Consider the following 19,283-nt stretch of genomic DNA (forward strand, 5'->3'; position numbering starts at 1 on the left):
TAAAGAGCTATGCTATAGCTATTTTTTCATTTCTGGTTCACACCTTTGTTTAGAAAGTCAGCCTTATCATACCCTAGTCCAGGCTGCTAAATACAGATGTTTGCATCCTGTGTCCTGTGTTTGTTTGCAGTTGTAGTTGTTGTTTGTTCTGCTCATTTTAATGTGTCAACACTCTGGAGCTGTGTGCATTCGGAACATAGAGGGGACTGTTGTTATGCCAGACAAACAAGATGGCTTACTTGAAGCACTAGTGCAGCAAAGCAAATAGAAGGCAGTAGCACCAGGGATGTCAAAAGCTTTTCTGCCTGTGTTGCTGTTCACACGAGCAAGTGAACAGATGGATATTCTAAACAGACCAGCAGGAAGAATTTAAATTTCCCAACGAGAAACATTGTGAAAGTGTGATAAGCTTTCATTCTGCTTGCTTATGTTGGTCTGTGAAGCTCTGGTCGTGCCATCAGTGCAATCTGCACAGCGTCTGAGGACGGGGCTCTGTGAGTCTGACCTGGCGTCCCCCAGGGTGTGCAGCCGGTGCCTCGTACTGAGTCACAGACGAGAGTAGTATGAAGCAGCTGACATTTCAGTGCCTTCAGCCTGAAGCTCGGCAGCAATAGGCTGTGCTGTCTGAAGTGTTGTTGCTGGGCTCCAAAGACCAGGCACTATGATGGAATCCAAGCTGGTACACATTAGGGTCCAGGACACAAAGGTAAACCTGTCCAGAGGCACAAGGCACCCCGACAGATAGCTCCGGTCTCCAGTGAAAGTACGAGGGCAGCTGCAGTCAGCCAGATGGAAAAGAAGTAACAGCACCCAGCTGTAGATCAAGACATAAAGCTTGAGCTTGAGTTCAATGTGATTTAAAACAATATTGCACCCAAACCCGTAACAGCAGAGATGACATTCCATACATGCAAGAATCTTGAGTACCTATAGCACACTGGCAACGTATGCCTTTAAAGAGACTTAGTGCATGATAACAAAACAAGAATCTGCAGCATTCTGTAGAAATGCAGAGAGCTTGAGAACAAGTGCCTGCTGTCATGTCAGGAGTGAAGAAATACAGCATCGCCTAATCCTGTTTTGTTGTAAGAGCACTTAGTTTCCACCTCTGTCCTCTTGATTTGTGTTTGAGTGTCAATTGTGATGAAGTCCACAGGGCAGACTCAGTCCCCTCTGTTGTCTCTGCAAAGAGATTCAGTTCCTTCAGTGTCGGTGAAGGGCTCAAGGGAATGCTCCGGAAAGCATCTGGCTGCTTTTCTTTGCAATAGATTTTCTATCATGTGATGACTAAAATTATACACAGTATTCTTAATTAAATCTCAGTAGTGCATTGCACAATTTTAATAATAATAATAATAATAATAATAATAATAATAATAATAGTAATTGCTTACACTTATATAGTGCTTTTAGGACCCACATGGACCGCTTAGTTTTCCCCAGGAGGTCTCCCATCCAGGTACTGACCAGGCTCACATCTGTTTAGCTTCAGTGGGTTGCCAGTTGTGAGTTGCAGAGTGATATGGCTGCTGGCAACATAACATCCCTTCATTTAAAATCCACAGAGTTATCTATATACTGACACAGAATTGTGATGAGACGTGACTAGATGTTAGTGAAGATCTGGTGTTTTGGTGAAGACGGAGCGAAGCATTGAGTCGAAAGAGCCATATGATTTTAGTGAAGTTAACTTTGCTTTTGGGTGATACATAGCGAGTCTTACTGAATGCTTCAGTGCCCAGTGGTGTAAAAGAGAATGATGATTAATTAAAATAGTGAAGAGCAGACTAAGAGCAAAGAATTTAAATGAAGGTTTTAGTTAAGGGATGAGTCTTATGGAGTACTTATGGAGTGCTTGGTTGTGTTATAATGAATAGTGACTACTGCAGTAATCGTATGAAGATTGAGAGTGAAGAGTATTGTGAGAAGATCTAGTAACTTTTGTGAGCAGAGCCATGCTGAGCCGAGAAGGGAGCACTGTGGAAGACCTAGTATCCAGGTGTGGGACTGAAAAAAGACAGACCACTTAAAACTTGAAAAACGAAAGTAACAGCCTGGCAGGTGGAGTTTATGGTTGCGCATGTGGTGGCATTGTCACAGATCCAGGAATACAGCTTGTGATGAGCAGCTCATTGCAGACACCCACTACCCTTTGTGCAGGGTGAAGTGTCCTCTGTGCACAAACGTTTAGATTTATTGAAAATACAGACAGAGAGCAAATGTTCTTGTGTGCACATTTTATATGGCTGGCCTTAGTTGTCTTTGGTAAATGTTTTGGATTCTGTTGTGCTCTTGCTCTTTGGGATTTTTTCCAGATTTCAGTCATCTTCATTTTGAATACATGAATAGTACAATAATGAGGACGTAGTGTGAGATTTAGCCTGTCTTGGAAAATCCAGATTTACTGTGCAAGATTCTTAATTCTGCAAACATTGGGAGGCCCACACCTCTTCTCATGAATCTGGCAGGCTCACTGCATGCAGGCTGAATCAAGGCTTTCCTCTTGAATGGAGAGAATCTCCATAACAGGACTGCAATTTTTAATGAAGTTGCTCTGGTACTGGTGTCTCCTTTCATCATCGTCATGAAGAAGCTGCACTGATACAGCTGCTGTCAAAGAGCAGCTCTCAGCGCTGCAGGCAGAGCTTGGTTTACCTTCACAGCAGCCACCCTGCAGTCTGCCTGGGGTTTTATGTTGTTTGGAATCTCTCCTTTCAGGAACCACTGCTTTATCAGTAGCTTTTAGCCATCTCTGGACATGAACATAATGGTTTTACAGTGCACTCGGCTATTTATAACGTAAATCATATTTATAACAAACATCATAAACCCCTTATGCTCACAACTGCCCGTGTGCATTCCATTGCAGTTGCTGATCTCCTAAGTGCTTTTTCTTCAACACACCTTACTATTCACCCTGCCCTGTCCAGCACGGTGTTGAGCTTCCTGGTCTAAACCAGGGGCGGAGCGGTGGCTCTGTGGCTAAGGATCTGTGCCTGTGGCTGGAAGGTTGCCGGTTCAAATCCTGTGGCCGGCAGGGGAATCCTACTCCGTTGGGCCTCTGAGCAAGGCTGTTAACCCCAGCTGCTCCATGGGCGCTGTAGAATGGCTGACCCTGCGCTCTGACCCCAAGCTTCTCTCCCTGTCTGTGTCTCATGGAGATCAAGGTGGGGTATGCGAAAAGACTTGTGATTCTTCCAAACTTCTATTGTCCCTAGGCTGTTCCTGGGCATTCTCTGTTTAAGGTGCCCCCACAGAAAATGGGTTTCTATGTGGAAAGGCCATAACTAGCTGTGACCAAGACGTGCTGAGGTCACAGTTGCTTGGATGGTGTAAAAAAACTCCCAGCAATTTACTGTTTACTGTGCCAGTGTGGAAAGAGTAATGATTGGTTCTTTGCTGAACACCTCTGAACCGAGACTGCTTCAGGTCTGATTAATGAGCCGTTTGGGCAGGTATCTGCTGTGACAGTTTACAGACTGTCTTTATGCAGGGTGTCCAATCCTGGTTCTGGAGGGCCAGTGCGACAGTGAGGTTTTTCTTTTCCAACACGGCTCTTAAAGATCTAAACCAGCTTGTTACTGGCTTAACTAGACCGGGTGCTGCTGCCTTAACAAGGTTTGGAAAATGTGCAGCAACAGCATCCCTCCAGGATTAGGACTAGACAGCACTGTCAGACTGCAAATGGCACATGACCTCCACTACATTCTCTTTACCACTGGGAATGTAGTGAATGTAGGACACCTATATGCCTGCTCAAAGTACACTTCTTCAAGTGAATTCTTTGTGTCTTTTTATAACACCAAAAATCAAAATTAGAAAAATAAAAAGTGGATTTCACACAACCCTACAGGTGCCCCAGTGTGCACATGATAAAGATTTATTAAATCAGTGTTTCCGCTTAGCATTATATCCACACTTGACACTAAAAGACATTCTTCAAGTGCGTTTGGTCTGTTCCCCAGGACTCATTAGCCATTAATATTGATTTATACACCATATCTGTATTTATAAATAGTGTGATGTGCAGACAGATGGAGATATATAGAAGTACAGGGGAATTAATTCAATGAAGCCCTTGAGGGAGCTGTTACCACAGTCTGTTTATAATCTCTGTTTAACTGTCTCTGACTGGTGGGGTGCTCCTCTGTGGACACATGGCTGTATCTGTTAGCCAGTTCTGCAGGCAAGGTGAAGGGGGGCTGAATTGTGCTGAGTCTCCAGAATCACGAGTTATCAAAGACAGCCAGAGCCTTGATCTCTTCCCAGGGCTAATGGAAGCTCCATTTAAATGGTTGCAAGGCTCATCTAATTGTACCTTGAGCAGTAATATATTATTGAAGACAGCATCCATAACCCTAACTCTGCAGCTGTGTTACATAAGGCAGAGAGCCATCAGTCTGATTGACTTCAGGTTTATATAAAGCCATCAAGCCAAAGAGCACAAAACTGTTTTAGCTCTGTAGATCTTTCGAGACATAAACCAGTGTGCATTTAAAAACCCTGCTGGTTTTTGAGTTCAAGGGGGGTAAAGGCATTTTTTCAATGATCCATTATAAAACAAATGCCTCTAGGGAAGGGGGAGGTTTGTTGGTTAGATCAAATATTAAACTTCAAGTTACTATGTTTCTAGGGAGAAATCAAAACAAGTGTTGTCTTATCACTTGTCTCCTACAATAGGTCAGTGATTCTCAGTCATGGTCCTGGAGAACTCCAGTATCCGCTCGTTTTGGTAAAAACTAGGCCCTTATTCAACAGGAACAAATAAAGCTTTATTCCACACTGAAAGGAAAAGAGATGCAACATTTCGGCTGTCACACCTGAAAAAGGCTCCACAGCCAAAATGGAAAAGAGACACCTTTTTTTTTGGAATAAACCTTTACAACCTACTTGCACCTTATTCAACCGTGCTAACTGAGGTCTATATCACATTTTTTACAGTCCTTGTTTTAAAAAACAAGTGCCTTTTTACTCACCACTTCAGTATACAGAACTGTATGTACCCTATTTTTTTCCTTCTTTCTAATGAAACAACTCAATTATTTGTTGATCAATTGATGGTGAATGGACACAGATCAGAATGACACTGTGTCAGACAGCTCCCACAGTGAGGCAGTGCCTTTCCTTCTGCTCAAGCCCAATTCATCGTATTTCTCTGTTTTATTGGCACACTTGAATGAGGACAGTCCTGAAACTACCTGGCATTGGGTTCACATCAATTACAAATCTCATTAGCATTTTTAAGAGCTGAAAGTAAATTTAAAAAACAAAAGATTTCAAAAAGAAAATTGAAATAAATTATGATTTTTAGGTAGCTTGACTGGAGCAAAACCACACATCACAGGCATTATCCAGGATTGAGAACCACTGCGCTGGGGGATTTTTGAAACGAAGGTGTGAGTGAAGAAAACAAAAAGGCTAAGCAAGCAGAACAGTAAAATGGAGATGAGCCAATTTACTGGGAGTACCAGACCCGCCAGGACCTTGACTAATACCCAGGTGAATTCTTACAACCAGCATGACTGCAGTTAGAGGAGATACTGGCTCAACTTCATCATCAAGTTCACTAACATGTTTAAGCGGGAACAGACCAAACAAGCACATAACTCATTGATTGCTGACTCTGTCTAGAACTCATCATACGTGAAGGGTTAGTACAATGATTACTTGGGGATCTTGCAGTAATCTCTAATAAAGCAGCGGATTATTGTATCTGAATGGTTTTGTTTGTGCGTAGTGATAAGGTCCCCCTGCACTCTCGGTTAAAAGGAAACAGGTACACCTTCTACATGCCGACCTGAGTGTTGTATTTGCTTCTCTTCCAGATCTAGGCCTGGTTGGTTGGGGCTGGCAGCATGTTGTGTCCAAGAGACTGTGGTCTGTGTGCCTTCTGTGTGTGAGGAGCTGCGTGCTGTGGGCTCTGTGCATGATGGATGTGTTTTGTGCATTGTTTCAGAGCATCTTCGCGCAGTTCCAGTTCAGCAGTGAGAAGGTGCTGCCTTCCGATGCCCTGCGCAGCGCTCTAGCCAAGACCTTCCAAGATGAACAGCGCTTTCAGCTGGGCATCATGGATGACGCCGCCGAGTGCTTCGTAAGCTTCCCTTCTCCTCCTCTCCCCACAGCTGGCCTCCCCTTGGGTCCGTGGCACAGCTTAAAACTCGACACACCTGGAGTTCTGCCATCCCTCCCACACTGCTGTTGCTACTGTCTGGGGAGCAACGAAATGCTGACTGCCTTCCGGCAGTTATTTTTTTCCACTAGTTTGCAGCTCTTCTACGCTGTCTTACATGACAGAATATAAAGTACCTTAGCATACGTCCCATGTTATTCTTCTGTTATATTCCATGTTGCAGAATAATACATCCAGAAGCATACTTTTTTTGTGAATTACAGGTAAGCCAAATCCCTTGGGCTTTGAGTAGCATGGCAAGTGAGGATAGCAGGGACTCTGAATATCACTTCTGCTGTGCCCTAGAGCACGGGTTTGCAAAATGCTGGGGCAGACGCTGTGTCTGTGAGACGCTGGTCTCTCTGACTGAAATTTTCCAAATGCAGCCTGGGCTGCTATAGCAAATGGGACAGGATGGTAATTGGATGTTAGCACTACATGTATACTAGGCTTCTTTTCCCTTTAGCAGGTTGTGTTTGCTGTTTCATGGAGAGAGTTGAGACAAAAGCAAGCTTAAAGGTCTTTTTAGGTCTAGGGAGCAGTTACACTCCAACCACCCTGTTGTTAATTCCTGAGCTCAGTTGGGATATGCTGGCATGGCTGTCTAGAGGGCCATGCTGATGTTTCAGAGGAGGAGGGTGAGTGTCGATGCAGGGATCCCACAGTACGGTAACCTACCACCTTGAGCTCTACCACCTGTGACCTCTACCAACTTGAACCCAGGGGACACACTTTGCGGTGTTTCATGTCTGTGGCTGGGGGCCACCACTTTATCATTTTTAATCACACCCCCTTTGAGATTTGTGGTTCAGAGTTGAAACCACACACACCCTCTTTTCGTGTGTCAGACTGATCTGCAGCTCAGGAGACTTTCAAGTTAAGGACCAGTTCTTTGTGGTAGCTTTCTTTTTCAGTTCACACATTAATGTCTCAACCTGTAGGGGGGATTTTTTATTTTTTGACTAGCTCATTTATTAACCACAGGAGAGCTTTGAGATGCAGGCTTGTTCTAATTTCAGATCCCCACTCCATGCTCTGCCTCTCCATAGTATCCTAGAGCAAGGCAGCTGCAAATGTAGCTGGGCATTAACACTGTTCTATGCAGTTTAACACTTCTCCAAAATTGAGTATTTTTTTTGCTTTGGAGTGCCAGTGACTGAGGCAGCTGTTGAGAAGATGGGGCATCCCCAGTGGTGTCAGGTAGTTTGATGACGTTTTTCCTGTTAATGAGCACAGGCCTGAAATACTTCACTGTCTCCAGCCTGGGGGTTTGGGAATCCATCCATGTCTGCAGTCTCTGCGACAGGGCTGAGTTCATTACCTTATGTCACCTGTGTTTCTGGGTCACCATTGCTCAGTTACTGTCTGATTCACTCGGAATGCACAGCACCCACAAGGTTCAAAGGGGACAAAGGAGGGGGGGGTGAAGCTTCTATGAGCCACAGGTTTTTGCAGCTCACATGTGCTTTGGGGGAAGGTGTAAATGAAATTTATGGCAGGACTCAGTAGCAAGATTTTGTTCTTTTACACTTGTTCTGTGAAGGAAGAAAAATCAAATCTGTCTTAATCAGAAAGAAGTGAATGTTGATAGCAAAAAATGAATTCTTTGTAGCTGTGTCTCCACTTGGTAGACAGCCATGTCATCTTCTGTGGATGTTCTTGGGGACTGTTCCTGCAGGAGAACATCCTGATGCGGATTCACTTCCACATTGCAGACGAGACGAAGGAGGACATATGTACTGCCAAGCACTGCATCCCCCACCAGAAGTTCGCCATGACTCTGTTTGAGCAGGTGAGACAGCAGGGTTAAAGACACAGTTTTTTGCATCACACAGTTCCTGACACAGATGCTTAAGCAAAACACCGATTTTATACCACGGATGTGTAATGTGGGAGAATCAGAACATTCCATTGTACTTGCGAGATATAATTTCATTGTTTACAGGGTCCCACCCATCCAAAGAATGTGTGTTCCCTTCTATTTTTTTACAAAGTATTTAATAGAAGGTTGTATAATGAAGTTGTGTGTAGTATATTTTAAGGGAATTAACCCTTAAATTAACTGGATGTGCAGACAACACTCCCAGTGACATTGTGGTCAACAGACATATCTGCCCTTGGGAAGCCCCACCGCTTTGGGTGGGTTCTTTTCTGAGTCCCCTAGCTTAAGCAGTGTCACCAGGAAAGTGCATGAGCCACACTCCTGTTGGCCAGCAGCATGAACACTCCTATTACCACCCCTTCAGTTCAGTGGATGTTATGTCTGAAATTTGGCCAAGTGACTTGACTTTCCTTTTTTTGGAGCTCTGTAATTACCTTCCGGGAGAGGTGGTGGGGCCTGTGAACTAGCTCAAGTGCTGCCGGCGACATAGAGGAAGGAGAAGCTCTGATCTGGTCAAGCAGGGTGCTGAGAAGTTCAGTGGATTGTCATTAAAAAATGGGGACTGCTGTGCAGTCTGACTGCTCACTCGCACTGCTGTTGTCAGGAGAGCCCGGGCTGATGCCAATGCAGTCCCCAGGGGGCAGAACATTTCAGCTGCCAAGTAACCACTGGGTTACCGCTCACCAATGGGGTCCCCTTCCATACCCTTGTCACAATTTAGCTCTCACCAGTCACACAAGAGAGCAATTAAAATATGCTTCTGTTCATGACCATGGTACTGCGGTAAATCCCTCTTGCTCATTTCTGCTGACTAAGTATGAGTTTTGAGGACCTCCTTTGCTTGTTTTCTCCCCCCAGTGTGTCTGTAACAGCTGTGGTGCCACATCGGACCCCCTGCCCTTCATCCAGATGGTTCACTATATCTCCACGACCTCCCTGTGGTGAGTGGCACAGATGTTGGGCACGACTTCCACAGGTGTTGCTCACTAAAAAGACCTCCGTTTGCAACTACTTTTACATGCCAGTATATTAAAACTCTCTCCTAAAATGTCAGCGACAAAGTATTTCTGCTGTGCCCTCAGTGCAGGCAGTGTAGGTTATTTGTCCTATCCAGACTGTTTGATAGTAAGTAGATAATTTATTCCTGAATTCTAATTCTAATTCATCCAGCTGTTTCCTGAAAGAAGCCAGTTTGTCAGCTTTGACAGCTTTGTCTTATTCACCCTTTGAGTGAAGTGCCTCCTGATCACAGTTTCAAATGCACTACCACGTAGAGAAAAAGTTAAATAAATTGAAAGATACATTAGTATAATCCTGGATTGTTAGTTGTTGTTAGTGAGCTCTGTTAATGATGACAACCCCCTGCACTTCCCATGAGGAATGAGGTTCTCCACATACAGAGGTGCGTCTACCTGACAGAGCCTTTTGTGTGACCTGCTGCGAAATTCCACAGTGCCCAGCAGGAGGGGTCACACCCCTCACTGAAGACACTGCAAATTCCACAGTGCCCAGCAGGAGGGATCACATTTCCACAGTGCCTATCAGGAGGGATCACAATTCCACAGCGCCCAGTAGGAGGGATCACAGCCCTCACTGATGACACTGCAAATTCCACAGTGCCCAGCAGGAGGGATCACAATTCCACAGTGCCCAGCAGGAGGATCACAACCCTCACTGACGACACTGCAAATTCCACAGTGCCCAGCAGGAGGGATCACAATTCCACAGTGCCCTGCAGGAGGGATCAAAGCTCTCATTGACGACACTGCAAATTCCACAGTGCCCAGCAGGAGGGATCACAATTCCACAGTGCTCAGTAGGAGGGATCACAGCCTTCACTGATGACACTGTGAATTTGACAGTGCCCAGCAGGAGGGATCACAATTCCACAGTGCCCAGCAGGAGGATCACAACCCTCACTGAGGACACTGCAAATTCCACAGTGCCCAGCAGGAGGGATCACAGCCCTCACTGATGACATTGTGAATTTGACAGTACCCAGCAGGAGGGATCACAATTCCACAGTGCTCAGCAGGAGGGATCACAATTCCACAGTGCTCAGCAGGAGGGATCACAATTCCACAGTGTCCAGCAGGAAGATCACAACTCTCAGTGACGACACTGCAAATTCCACAGTGCCCAGCAGGAGGGATCACAATTCCACCGTGCCCAGCAGGAGGGATCACAACTCTCAGTGACGACACTGCAAATTCCACAGTGCCCAGTAGGAGGGATCACAATTCCACAGTGGCCAGCAGGAGAGATCACAGCTCTCATTGACGACACTGCAAATTCCACAGTGCTCAGCAGGAGGGATCATAATTCCACAGTGCCCAGCAGGAGGGATCACACCCCGCACTGCTGACTCTGCGAATTTCACAGTCAGATTTAGTTTCTGTTGTGCTTGGTGAACTAGTTAAAAATACAGGTGCTGCAAAATAGGTGAAGTGGCAAACAGTGACTGCCACAAGAGAAATCATGGAGTGGGCATGTGCTGAAAGATCCACATTAATAGGAATGCACAAGATACACATCACATGGTAATTTTAAGTTACAGGAAGCTGCACATAAGGGTTGATGGTGCTTATGCTAATTCATCTATGTATGTATCTATGTATCTGTGGGGAACCAATTAGGAAAGTAAACAATGCGTGGGTGTATAGCAAACTTGTGGAAATCAAATTGAGGAAAGTTACGCTTAGGGTTTACAATGCAGTAATAAGACCTCTCTGAATATTGTATTTTGTTTTGGTCACTGTACCACAAAATAATTTATTGCTTTAGATGTTCAAAGAAGAGCAACAAGAATGATTCATGCTCTCAGGGGACTGTCATTTACAGACAGGTTAAGGGAGACAAAACTCTTCAATCTAGATCAGAGGAGATTGAGAGGAAATCCGATCCCAGTATATGGCACCTTAAGGGATAAAGATAACCTAGGGGTCTATTTCTCATTCATAAGCACAATAAAGACAGAAGGTCACAGTTGAAAACCCACAGAGATTTCATTTAGGATGGAAAATAGCAAATACTACTTTACACAAAGAGCTATGGGGGTTTGGAACCGGTTTCCCAGGCAGTCGGTTGAGGCTCAAACCCTGGGATCTTTTCAGAAATGGCAGGATTAAAATTAAAATTCACTAGACTACCAAATGAGCAAGATGGGTCAAATGGCCTCCTCTTGTTTGCAGACTGTTGATGTTATCTTAAAGGTTACTTTATACCGGGTAAGATATATATATATAAAATTCACTGTTTCTATGTCAGCACACATTCTTCATGCTGCACTTGACTGATCATGAGTGCTGGAAAGGAGGTGACTGTGTGTTTCCTTGCGTCCTCCTAATGCACAGACAGCTGCTCCAGCAGCAGCCCTGTGAGGGTGCTGAGCTGCTGCTGTCCCAGAGAATCAGCTCCTTGCTCTGGACCAGCCATGCGTCCAGTGCCAAGAGCGAGATATTATCTAACAGCTCAGGCTAATTCTCATTTGGACACAGAACTGCCACAGGCTCTTTGCATGCAGAGAGCACATCTAGAGGACACGAAGTAAGAAACCGCACAATGAACATTATTTTTCTATGGATTGGATAAACTCCTTAGAGTACCTATGGATGTTAACTAACTGGCACAAGAATTTATTGGCACCCTCTGTATATCACCGTATCTAAAGACACTGACATTTTTAACAGAGACAGAGCGATAAATAGAAAATATGGATTGCAAGCTATATAATACACTAGGTATAAGTGAAAATGCTGTGGCATGGCTGAAGCCCATTTATCTGTAATTGCACACTTCTGTTCTAACATAATTCTTTATGTCATCTGTAATTTGTTGATTCCTTTTCAGATGCCTTAACAGCCACTGGTTAACTGACTTAACCTTTGGGACAGGATCTGAGTTCCTGAGGCAGTCAAGCCAGTCTCCATGTGTACAGGGCTCCCATTGTCTCAGTCATAAGAAACATTTCCATAAATAATCTATTCAACAAGTCTGCCATAATGTGACTTATGTAAAATCCCCAGTTAGGAGTTTTCAGATCCTCTGTGCTGCATAATACAGATTCATTTCCCGTTATATCAGACGTGTGGCACATGGTGTCATCCAGCAATTCTTGGAATGTAGCAGCATATTTGATGTCTTAAGGCACCAGAGCTGATCTATAAATACACACTGCTATGGGTTCAGAGGCAGGAATTACAGCTATCATGAGGCCTCTCAGTCTCTGGAGAGACGATTCTGAAGCCCCTTCTGATGTTTGTGACTCTTCATGGGGAAGAGGGGCAACAATATAGTACAGTGTTGTTGTAAAAAATCAGGCTCTAGAGAAAAATAGCTCATTGGAAAAACCTAGCCCATGACTAGCGAAGCAGTCTCCGATGATGCTAAACATACCGATGGGCCAGGTGTGCAAAGATGCTGAAAGAAATACAGATGTCACGCTGAGGATAGAGTGCTTCATGAGCTGCAGGCACCAGTGTGGTCTCTCGGGGCCAGCACTGCAGCAGAGTCTGAGCAACAGCTCTCCTCTACCTGCAGTGCTTCCTGATCTGGCCTTAAAACGATTGAGTTACTGTAGTAATTAAGATCAGAGTACCAGTCCAGATCTGCTGCACTAAAAATATGCAGTCTATTGTTCATAGTGACATGGACTCTAAGGGCTGTTTTGAAATGCGCTAATCTGACTAAGCATACATTACATGAAGGAACAAGTAATAGGTTTATTCCATGCTGAAATGAGAAAAAAGAAAACGCAACGTTTCGGCCTTGGAGCCTTCTTCAGGTGTCATGAATTTCACCTCTTGTTCACAGAGCAGACTTTGTTACCGCTAATAGATTGTATACTCTCTGCATGTACCGATTGCACCAGTAGAGCTGGCAAGCTTCTGTGAGGGTTGGTATCGCTGCCCATTTCCAACCCTCTGCCTCTTGTTGCGTCTGTATGCTGCAGTAACCAGGCCATCCGGATGTTGGAGTGCCGGGAGAAGCCCACTCCCGACATGTTTGGAGAACTGCTCCGCAACGCCAGCACGATGGGGGACCTCCGGAACTGCCCGGTGAGTGGCGAGCAGTGAGCCGTGGTGTGAAACTGGTATTTCCGAAATTCAGTACAAAACTTTGTCAATCTGGAACCTTCTCAGGCTCCAGGTGTGAGTACATCAGTAATCTGTTTTGAGGAGCACCAACATATCAGAAAATGCACTTCAGTATCTCTTTTCAGTGTGTAGCCTTATGTATGAGCAAGATTACATTTCTAAAGGAAGAAGAGTTTGTTAAAAATGTCATTTGCTGCCAGCAGATTTGAATGCCAAGAGTTGGCTCAACGTCACAAATTTCAGATTTTCATGTCCAGTTGAAAGCTAGATGATAGGCAGGTGAATTGTGGTTTCAGCTCATTATTGCAGGAACGCTCACAGCCTCTCTGTGAGTTGTTTCCAGTGACGCCCTGTTTGTAACAGCAGTGCTGTTGCCCAGGTCAGATTGCCAGAACACGACATGACAGCACTGCTGCTAGCAGCCTGTTGCTGTGACAGAGGTGGTGAAGCTATCAGGCCATCAGCTCACCATCTGCTGTTTGAGTGTGTTCACAGTGCACCGCGTCTTGTGAGCAGGTGTGGAGCCGCTGCCCTTGTGAGTCTACACTAGCATATTTATGTGCTGAGAATGCCGGTAAAGGTGCACTCAGTACAGCTCCACAGCTCAGGGAATATTAAGTGTTTCAGTCTGAGAAAATAAGCTATTGTATATCATGGGCTCTAAGAATAGGGGCTAGCAGCCTGGGAACTTGGCTGCATAATGGCGGCTGTGAGGATTCCCAGCACCACAGTACTGCTTAATACTGCTGCCTCACAGCTTAGGTGGCATGGCGAAAACATCCTCTGTCCTGTGAGCTGGGTTCCCAGAGTCGACCGGGAAGATGGCCCACATTATCAACTTGGAATGGCAGCCAGCCTGATGAACTGGAGCAGTTCAGTATCAATTATTGCAGGCAGACGCAACGAAAAGCAGGTCTCTGGCTGAATCCCATGGTGCTTTATCCCAGTATTGCAAATTTCCCAATGAAATTGACACAATAGAGTCATATATATATATAGTGAAGAAGGGACACTCCTGTTGTATCATATAAAAGAGTTTCTTTTAGTAAGATAACCCATATCTTTTAAATGCAGGGCCAGTGCTCTTTTAGCATGTGCTTAGGGTAATATTTTCTCTGAACTGAGCTTCTTTTTTTTCCTTCTTACTATTGAGTCCGCAATGTGCTGTGACAGCCTTCACCCATCTCCGTTTACAGAAACTGCTGAGAATTCACCTTCCCTTCCATGTCGGAGCTTTTCGGAAGGCCTCATTCTGTGCCAGTGTAACTCTGTCCAGTTCTGTGAAGAGACTAGAGAGTTTTTCTCTCTAATGAAGGTCACAGCGGCAGTTATGCTGAGCTTTTGTTTTGCTGCCTTCCTTCTCCTTGCCAAGCTGTCCCCTGATGGGAGAGTGACTGGAAGGAAAGCTCCAGAAGGATTTTTGTGGCCCCGCTCGTGGTAGCTCAGGTCTGAATCCTCACAGTCTCACTGAACAAGCCCATTGGGTGGCTGTTATGTAACTGTGAGATGGTGCAGCACTCTGCAGATTCTCTATGCAGGCTGTCACTGCTGGGGATTAATTGCTCTCTGTTGGCTCCAGCTGTTGGCGCTGAGAGTTTGCATTGCTTGACTGTGCTCTGGGAGCCACGCTGACATGTTCTTGATTCTGAATCAGTGCAGCCTGTACCCATCACCCAGCACAGGGGCAAGCAAGGAGTGGCGTAATGTGAAAGATTCTTGGAAGGGTAGTGAGCGAGCATTTAGGTAGCAGTGCATAATGGGAAGTAAGTCAGTCTTCTACCCATGTAGTGATGGGAGACCAGGGACCCAATTCTGTCAGGACAAAGTATGACTGTTTCAGTTTTTTTTATTTTTACCTTTCTTTAAGGCTATATACTTCAAGGGGGAAAGGAATCATTGAGGCTTCTACTGCACTTTTACCTGCTCCCTGTTAACAAACAGTCTTTCTCTTGTGGTTAGGTGGACTGCATGGAGGTTTATCTTCTGCCTCATTCATTGTGGCTCATCTGACCCTGACATTTACCAGGCTGTCAGGATAAGGCTTTCTTTTGAAAATTGCTCGGTAATAAGCAGATTTATTGCGCGTGCACAAGGGAAATACATGTAGCAAATCAGAATTCTTTGAGTGAGTCATCATTATTTAAAGACAGATCAGAGAGAGCATTTGTTGTAAAAGGGGGGAGGATTGGAGTAACTGTATTGGTGCAGATATCGGCTGGATATAGAGGTGAAAGGATGTCCACGCACTCCCTCACCTAGGGAGGTGTTCTGTTCGTCAAGTCTTCATGTACACCGAGTTGTTCCCTGAGATTGACACAAGTTGAAAATGACCCTTTCTTAGCCATTGCATGAACACATAAATTACCAGTCACATTATTTCTGAACAGAAGCATTTTGCTCAGTGAAACTATAAAAAGTCTATAAATACAGTTTCAAGAAAAAGGTTGTGAATCCTTTGGAATTAACTGGATTTCTGCATTAATTACTCATAAACATGTGGTCTGATCTTCAACTAAGTCACAATAATAGACAAACTCCATCTGCTTAAACTAATAACACACAAAAAATTGTACTTCTTCTTTGTCAGTACTGAACACATAGTTTAAACATTCACAGTCTAGGTTGGAAAAAGTATGTGAACCTCTAGGCTAATGACTTCTCCAAAAGCTAATTGGAGTCAGGTGTTCCAATCAATGAGATGAGATTGGAGGTGTGGGTTGGAGGTATCCTGCCCTATTAGAAAGGCAGGTGGTTACTGACAGAGTCAAGAAAGAGCTGTTCATGTGAACCATGCCACGATCTAAAGAAATATCAGAGGACCTTAGAAGAAGAATTTCAGAGACGCATTAAGATGGAAAAGGCTACAAAACCATTTCTAAAGGCCTGGGTCTTCATCAGTCCACAGTAAGACAAATTGTCTACAAATGGAGGAAATTCAGTACTGTAGCTACTCTCCCTAGGAGTGGGTGTCCTGCAAAGATCATGGCTAGAGCACAGTTTGCAATGCTGAAGGAGGTGGAAAAGAACCCTAAGGTAATAGCAAAGGACCTGCAGAAATCTCTTGAACTTGCCAAAGTCTCTGTTCATGTGTCCACTATAGGAAAAACACTGAACAAGAATGGTGTTAATGGAAGGACACCACAGAGGAAACCACTGCTCTCCAAAAAAAATATTGCTGCATGTCTCAAGTTTGCAAAAGACCACCTGGATGTTTCACAACGCTTCTGGGACACTGTTCTGTGAAGGGATGAGACAAAAGTTTGGCAGAAACGCACAATGCAATGTTTGGAGCAAAAATAGCACTGCAAACTGTTGTAACAGACAAATAAGTGCTGGACCCCGAGATGACGTTTAAACAACTGAGTTTATTGCACGCAAGGAACAATAAGACCAAAGTACTGTTCGAAATATAGGTACAAAACTTTCAGTTTATATAGCGAATTTCAGCCGCTTCTGATGCAAACTGTTACCATGGTAACGGGGGGGGCACCTGTGTTTGGACTTTCCCAAGACCTTGAACACTTAATGGTCGGTTTTATCTTTCCTTTGTTAGGGGGTCTCTAGCTTGCACTTGGAATTTCATATAAATTAACTCCCATCCCGCCATAACTCAAAGGTGCTTAAGGATGGAATGTCTTGTGTCACAAGAAGTCTTTGTGCAGAAAGAAATCAGTTAACCCCTTTTTCACATCTTATATCTTTCTTCAATCCTCCGTTATAAAATATGGCATACGTCAGTGCTGCCTGTTTTCTACACAAACAATGTGTTGGCAGATCTTTCCTTTTTAGGAGTACAAGCATGCATTGCCATGACATTGTGAGATCCACGATTACGACAAGATGTGATTACTAAATACAAGGGTTCAGATAATTTTTCCAGCCTGGACTGTGAATGCTTAAACGATGTGTTCAATATTGACGAGAAGTACAATTGTTTGTGTGCTATTATTTGAAGCAGATTGTGTTTGTCTTGTGACTTAGCTGAAGATCACACCACATTTTTCTGAGCAATTAATGCAGAAATCCAGGTAATTCCAAAGCATTCACAAACCTTTTCTGAATATATAAATACGATTATTTTATATCCCCACACTGTACTGTTCAGTAATTAAAATGCAGAGTAACTAATAGAATCACTTGGGTGCTTCCCTGATGACAGTGATATGGGTTACCCACAGTTTTCAGACCAAAGGTGTGAGATGATACACGGAGGATTGTATATGTGCGTGAGAACAAAGCGAGATGGAGTATAAAATGGAGCTCTGGTTCGGCCCGCATTCTGTTTTCTCTGCACTGTTCATCAACAGAAGGAACTAACCGCACTGCTTGCTCTTTATCTAAAGAACCTGTGGGAGGCTGTGCTTGATGTCAAATTTCCAAATGTCAGGTTTTGCCACACTAGGGGAAAGAGCGTATGCAGGGTACATTTTATTACAAAAAGCAGTTTTGTCATAAAGCCTATTTAGGCAAACACCTGTGCTTGCTTATTGCACAATAAAACATTTCTGTGGCTTGATATTTGCTTATCCATTAATGGTACTGTTGGAGAAGCTGTACTCATGCTGGCAATCACATTCACAGGACCGCAGGTGCGATTCCAGAGGAAAAGAGCCCATTCATTTCTGGGACTGCTGGTCAACTCTCCACCTCACTAACTGGTGGTTCAGTTTGCTGTTTTTCTCCACAGGTTTTTAACATCTGAAGTGTTGTAGAGAGTGTGCTGCGCTGTGGGCCTTGCTGGCCATTTCTGGAATATGTGCTGCTGGTGCTCTTGGAGGCGCAGTTCCCACCCTGAGCCGGTGTCTGACGCCCCTCTGTGTCTCTCAGAGTAACTGTGGCGAGAAGCTGCGCATCCGGCGTGTCCTGATGAACTCCCCCGAGATCATCACCATCGGCCTGGTCTGGGACTCGGACCACTCCGACCTGGCAGAAGACGTCATTCACAGTCTGGGCACCTGCCTGCGTCTCGGAGATGTAAGTCCACGTTGGGCGTTTGGGGTGGGATAGGATCCTAATTGAGATCGTCCCAGAGTGTCCCACCCAGGGGACTCTTTTGGGAATTGGCAGAAAAGATAAACAAGGGTGGTGTTTTTAAGGAGGTGTTGTAAAGGGAGAGGTTGTTGGGTCTATTATTAACAATAATCCTAAGAACATAACATGACAAATGACAGCAGGCTGTGTGCCCCATCTGGCTTGTATGGCTTGCTAGTCACGGATTGATCTGAAGATCTCCAAAAACATCAGTCATCGATCCTCTGTGAAGGTATTCCTCAAGGTACACTTGGCCTGCTTGATTCCCGAGGGACAGCGAGTGAGCGTCCTTCTGAGCAGGACAGACCTCCAACCCCCTTGTCAGTCCACCTCTGAGGAGCTTCTAGACTGTCCCCTCAGAGGTGGACTGTCAGCGGTCTGGGCGATATCATTCCAGGAAGCTCAGTCCCAGGGAGGCAGCACTCTGTTGCAGTTCTGTGCAGTCATTGTTGTCAGTTTCCTCACCTCATGCAAATGTTACTCTCTAGCTTCTTGGAAGGGGATGCCCAGACTGCATGACTCAGTGTTTGCCGTAAATATAGAAATGGAGTGAAAAAAGGAGGATTGTGAGTCATCAGACTTCATGGATGCTGAGGAGCACAATCCGTCTTTGTTTACACTGAAGCCACACAGCCGCCATAGAGGTGAAGAGGGTGGCTGGGCTGTACAGCTCCCAGGAGGCACCAGTGCTCCGGGCTCCAGATTCAATTACCGAATACACTTAATTACTCATTGATGTGGAAATAACATTTTATTTTGTTTTAAGAAATTTTGCATTCGATTGCATTTGATTGCTAACAAGCTGCATTAACTTTAAAGTAGTGGTTTTGTAAACGTAAAGAAGCATTTATGAAACCTTAAAATTTACCAGCTAGATGAGTAACAGGATGCAGCTCAGTAAATGGAGGGTTTCATTGAAGTTTAGACCAGAGGACACTGCTGCTCTCCAGTGGTGCTCTATAGTGGTACAAGGGCATATAGCCCAGCAAGTTTATAGGTCCCTTTAATTCCACATCACATTAGGGCTTTGATTTATCCAGAGAGGCAGTAACAATATCCTGTTATATTGTGGGTATCGCACTTCCACTCACTGTTGTCAGATTTG

General features: G+C 44.6%; 1 protein-coding gene across 16 annotated transcripts in view; it reads left to right on the forward strand.

Annotated features, from left to right (window-relative positions):
* The window catches only part of usp54a (ubiquitin specific peptidase 54a), a 100,845-nt gene that overhangs the window by 57,844 nt on the left and 23,718 nt on the right, over positions 1–19,283 (forward strand). For all 16 annotated transcript variants that reach the window (XM_088636079.1, XM_088636072.1, XM_088636078.1 and 13 more), the window contains 5 exons: positions 5,957–6,091; positions 7,848–7,961; positions 8,910–8,992; positions 13,003–13,108; positions 17,975–18,121. In XM_088636079.1, coding sequence (XP_088492205.1) covers positions 5,957–6,091; positions 7,848–7,961; positions 8,910–8,992; positions 13,003–13,108; positions 17,975–18,121 — 585 coding nt within the window. The remainder of the gene's footprint in view (positions 1–5,956; positions 6,092–7,847; positions 7,962–8,909; positions 8,993–13,002; positions 13,109–17,974; positions 18,122–19,283) is intronic.

Source organism: Lepisosteus platostomus, chromosome 6 (assembly GCF_059453375.1).
Source record: "Lepisosteus platostomus isolate fLepPlt1 chromosome 6, fLepPlt1.hap1, whole genome shotgun sequence".
NCBI lineage: Eukaryota > Metazoa > Chordata > Actinopteri > Semionotiformes > Lepisosteidae > Lepisosteus > Lepisosteus platostomus.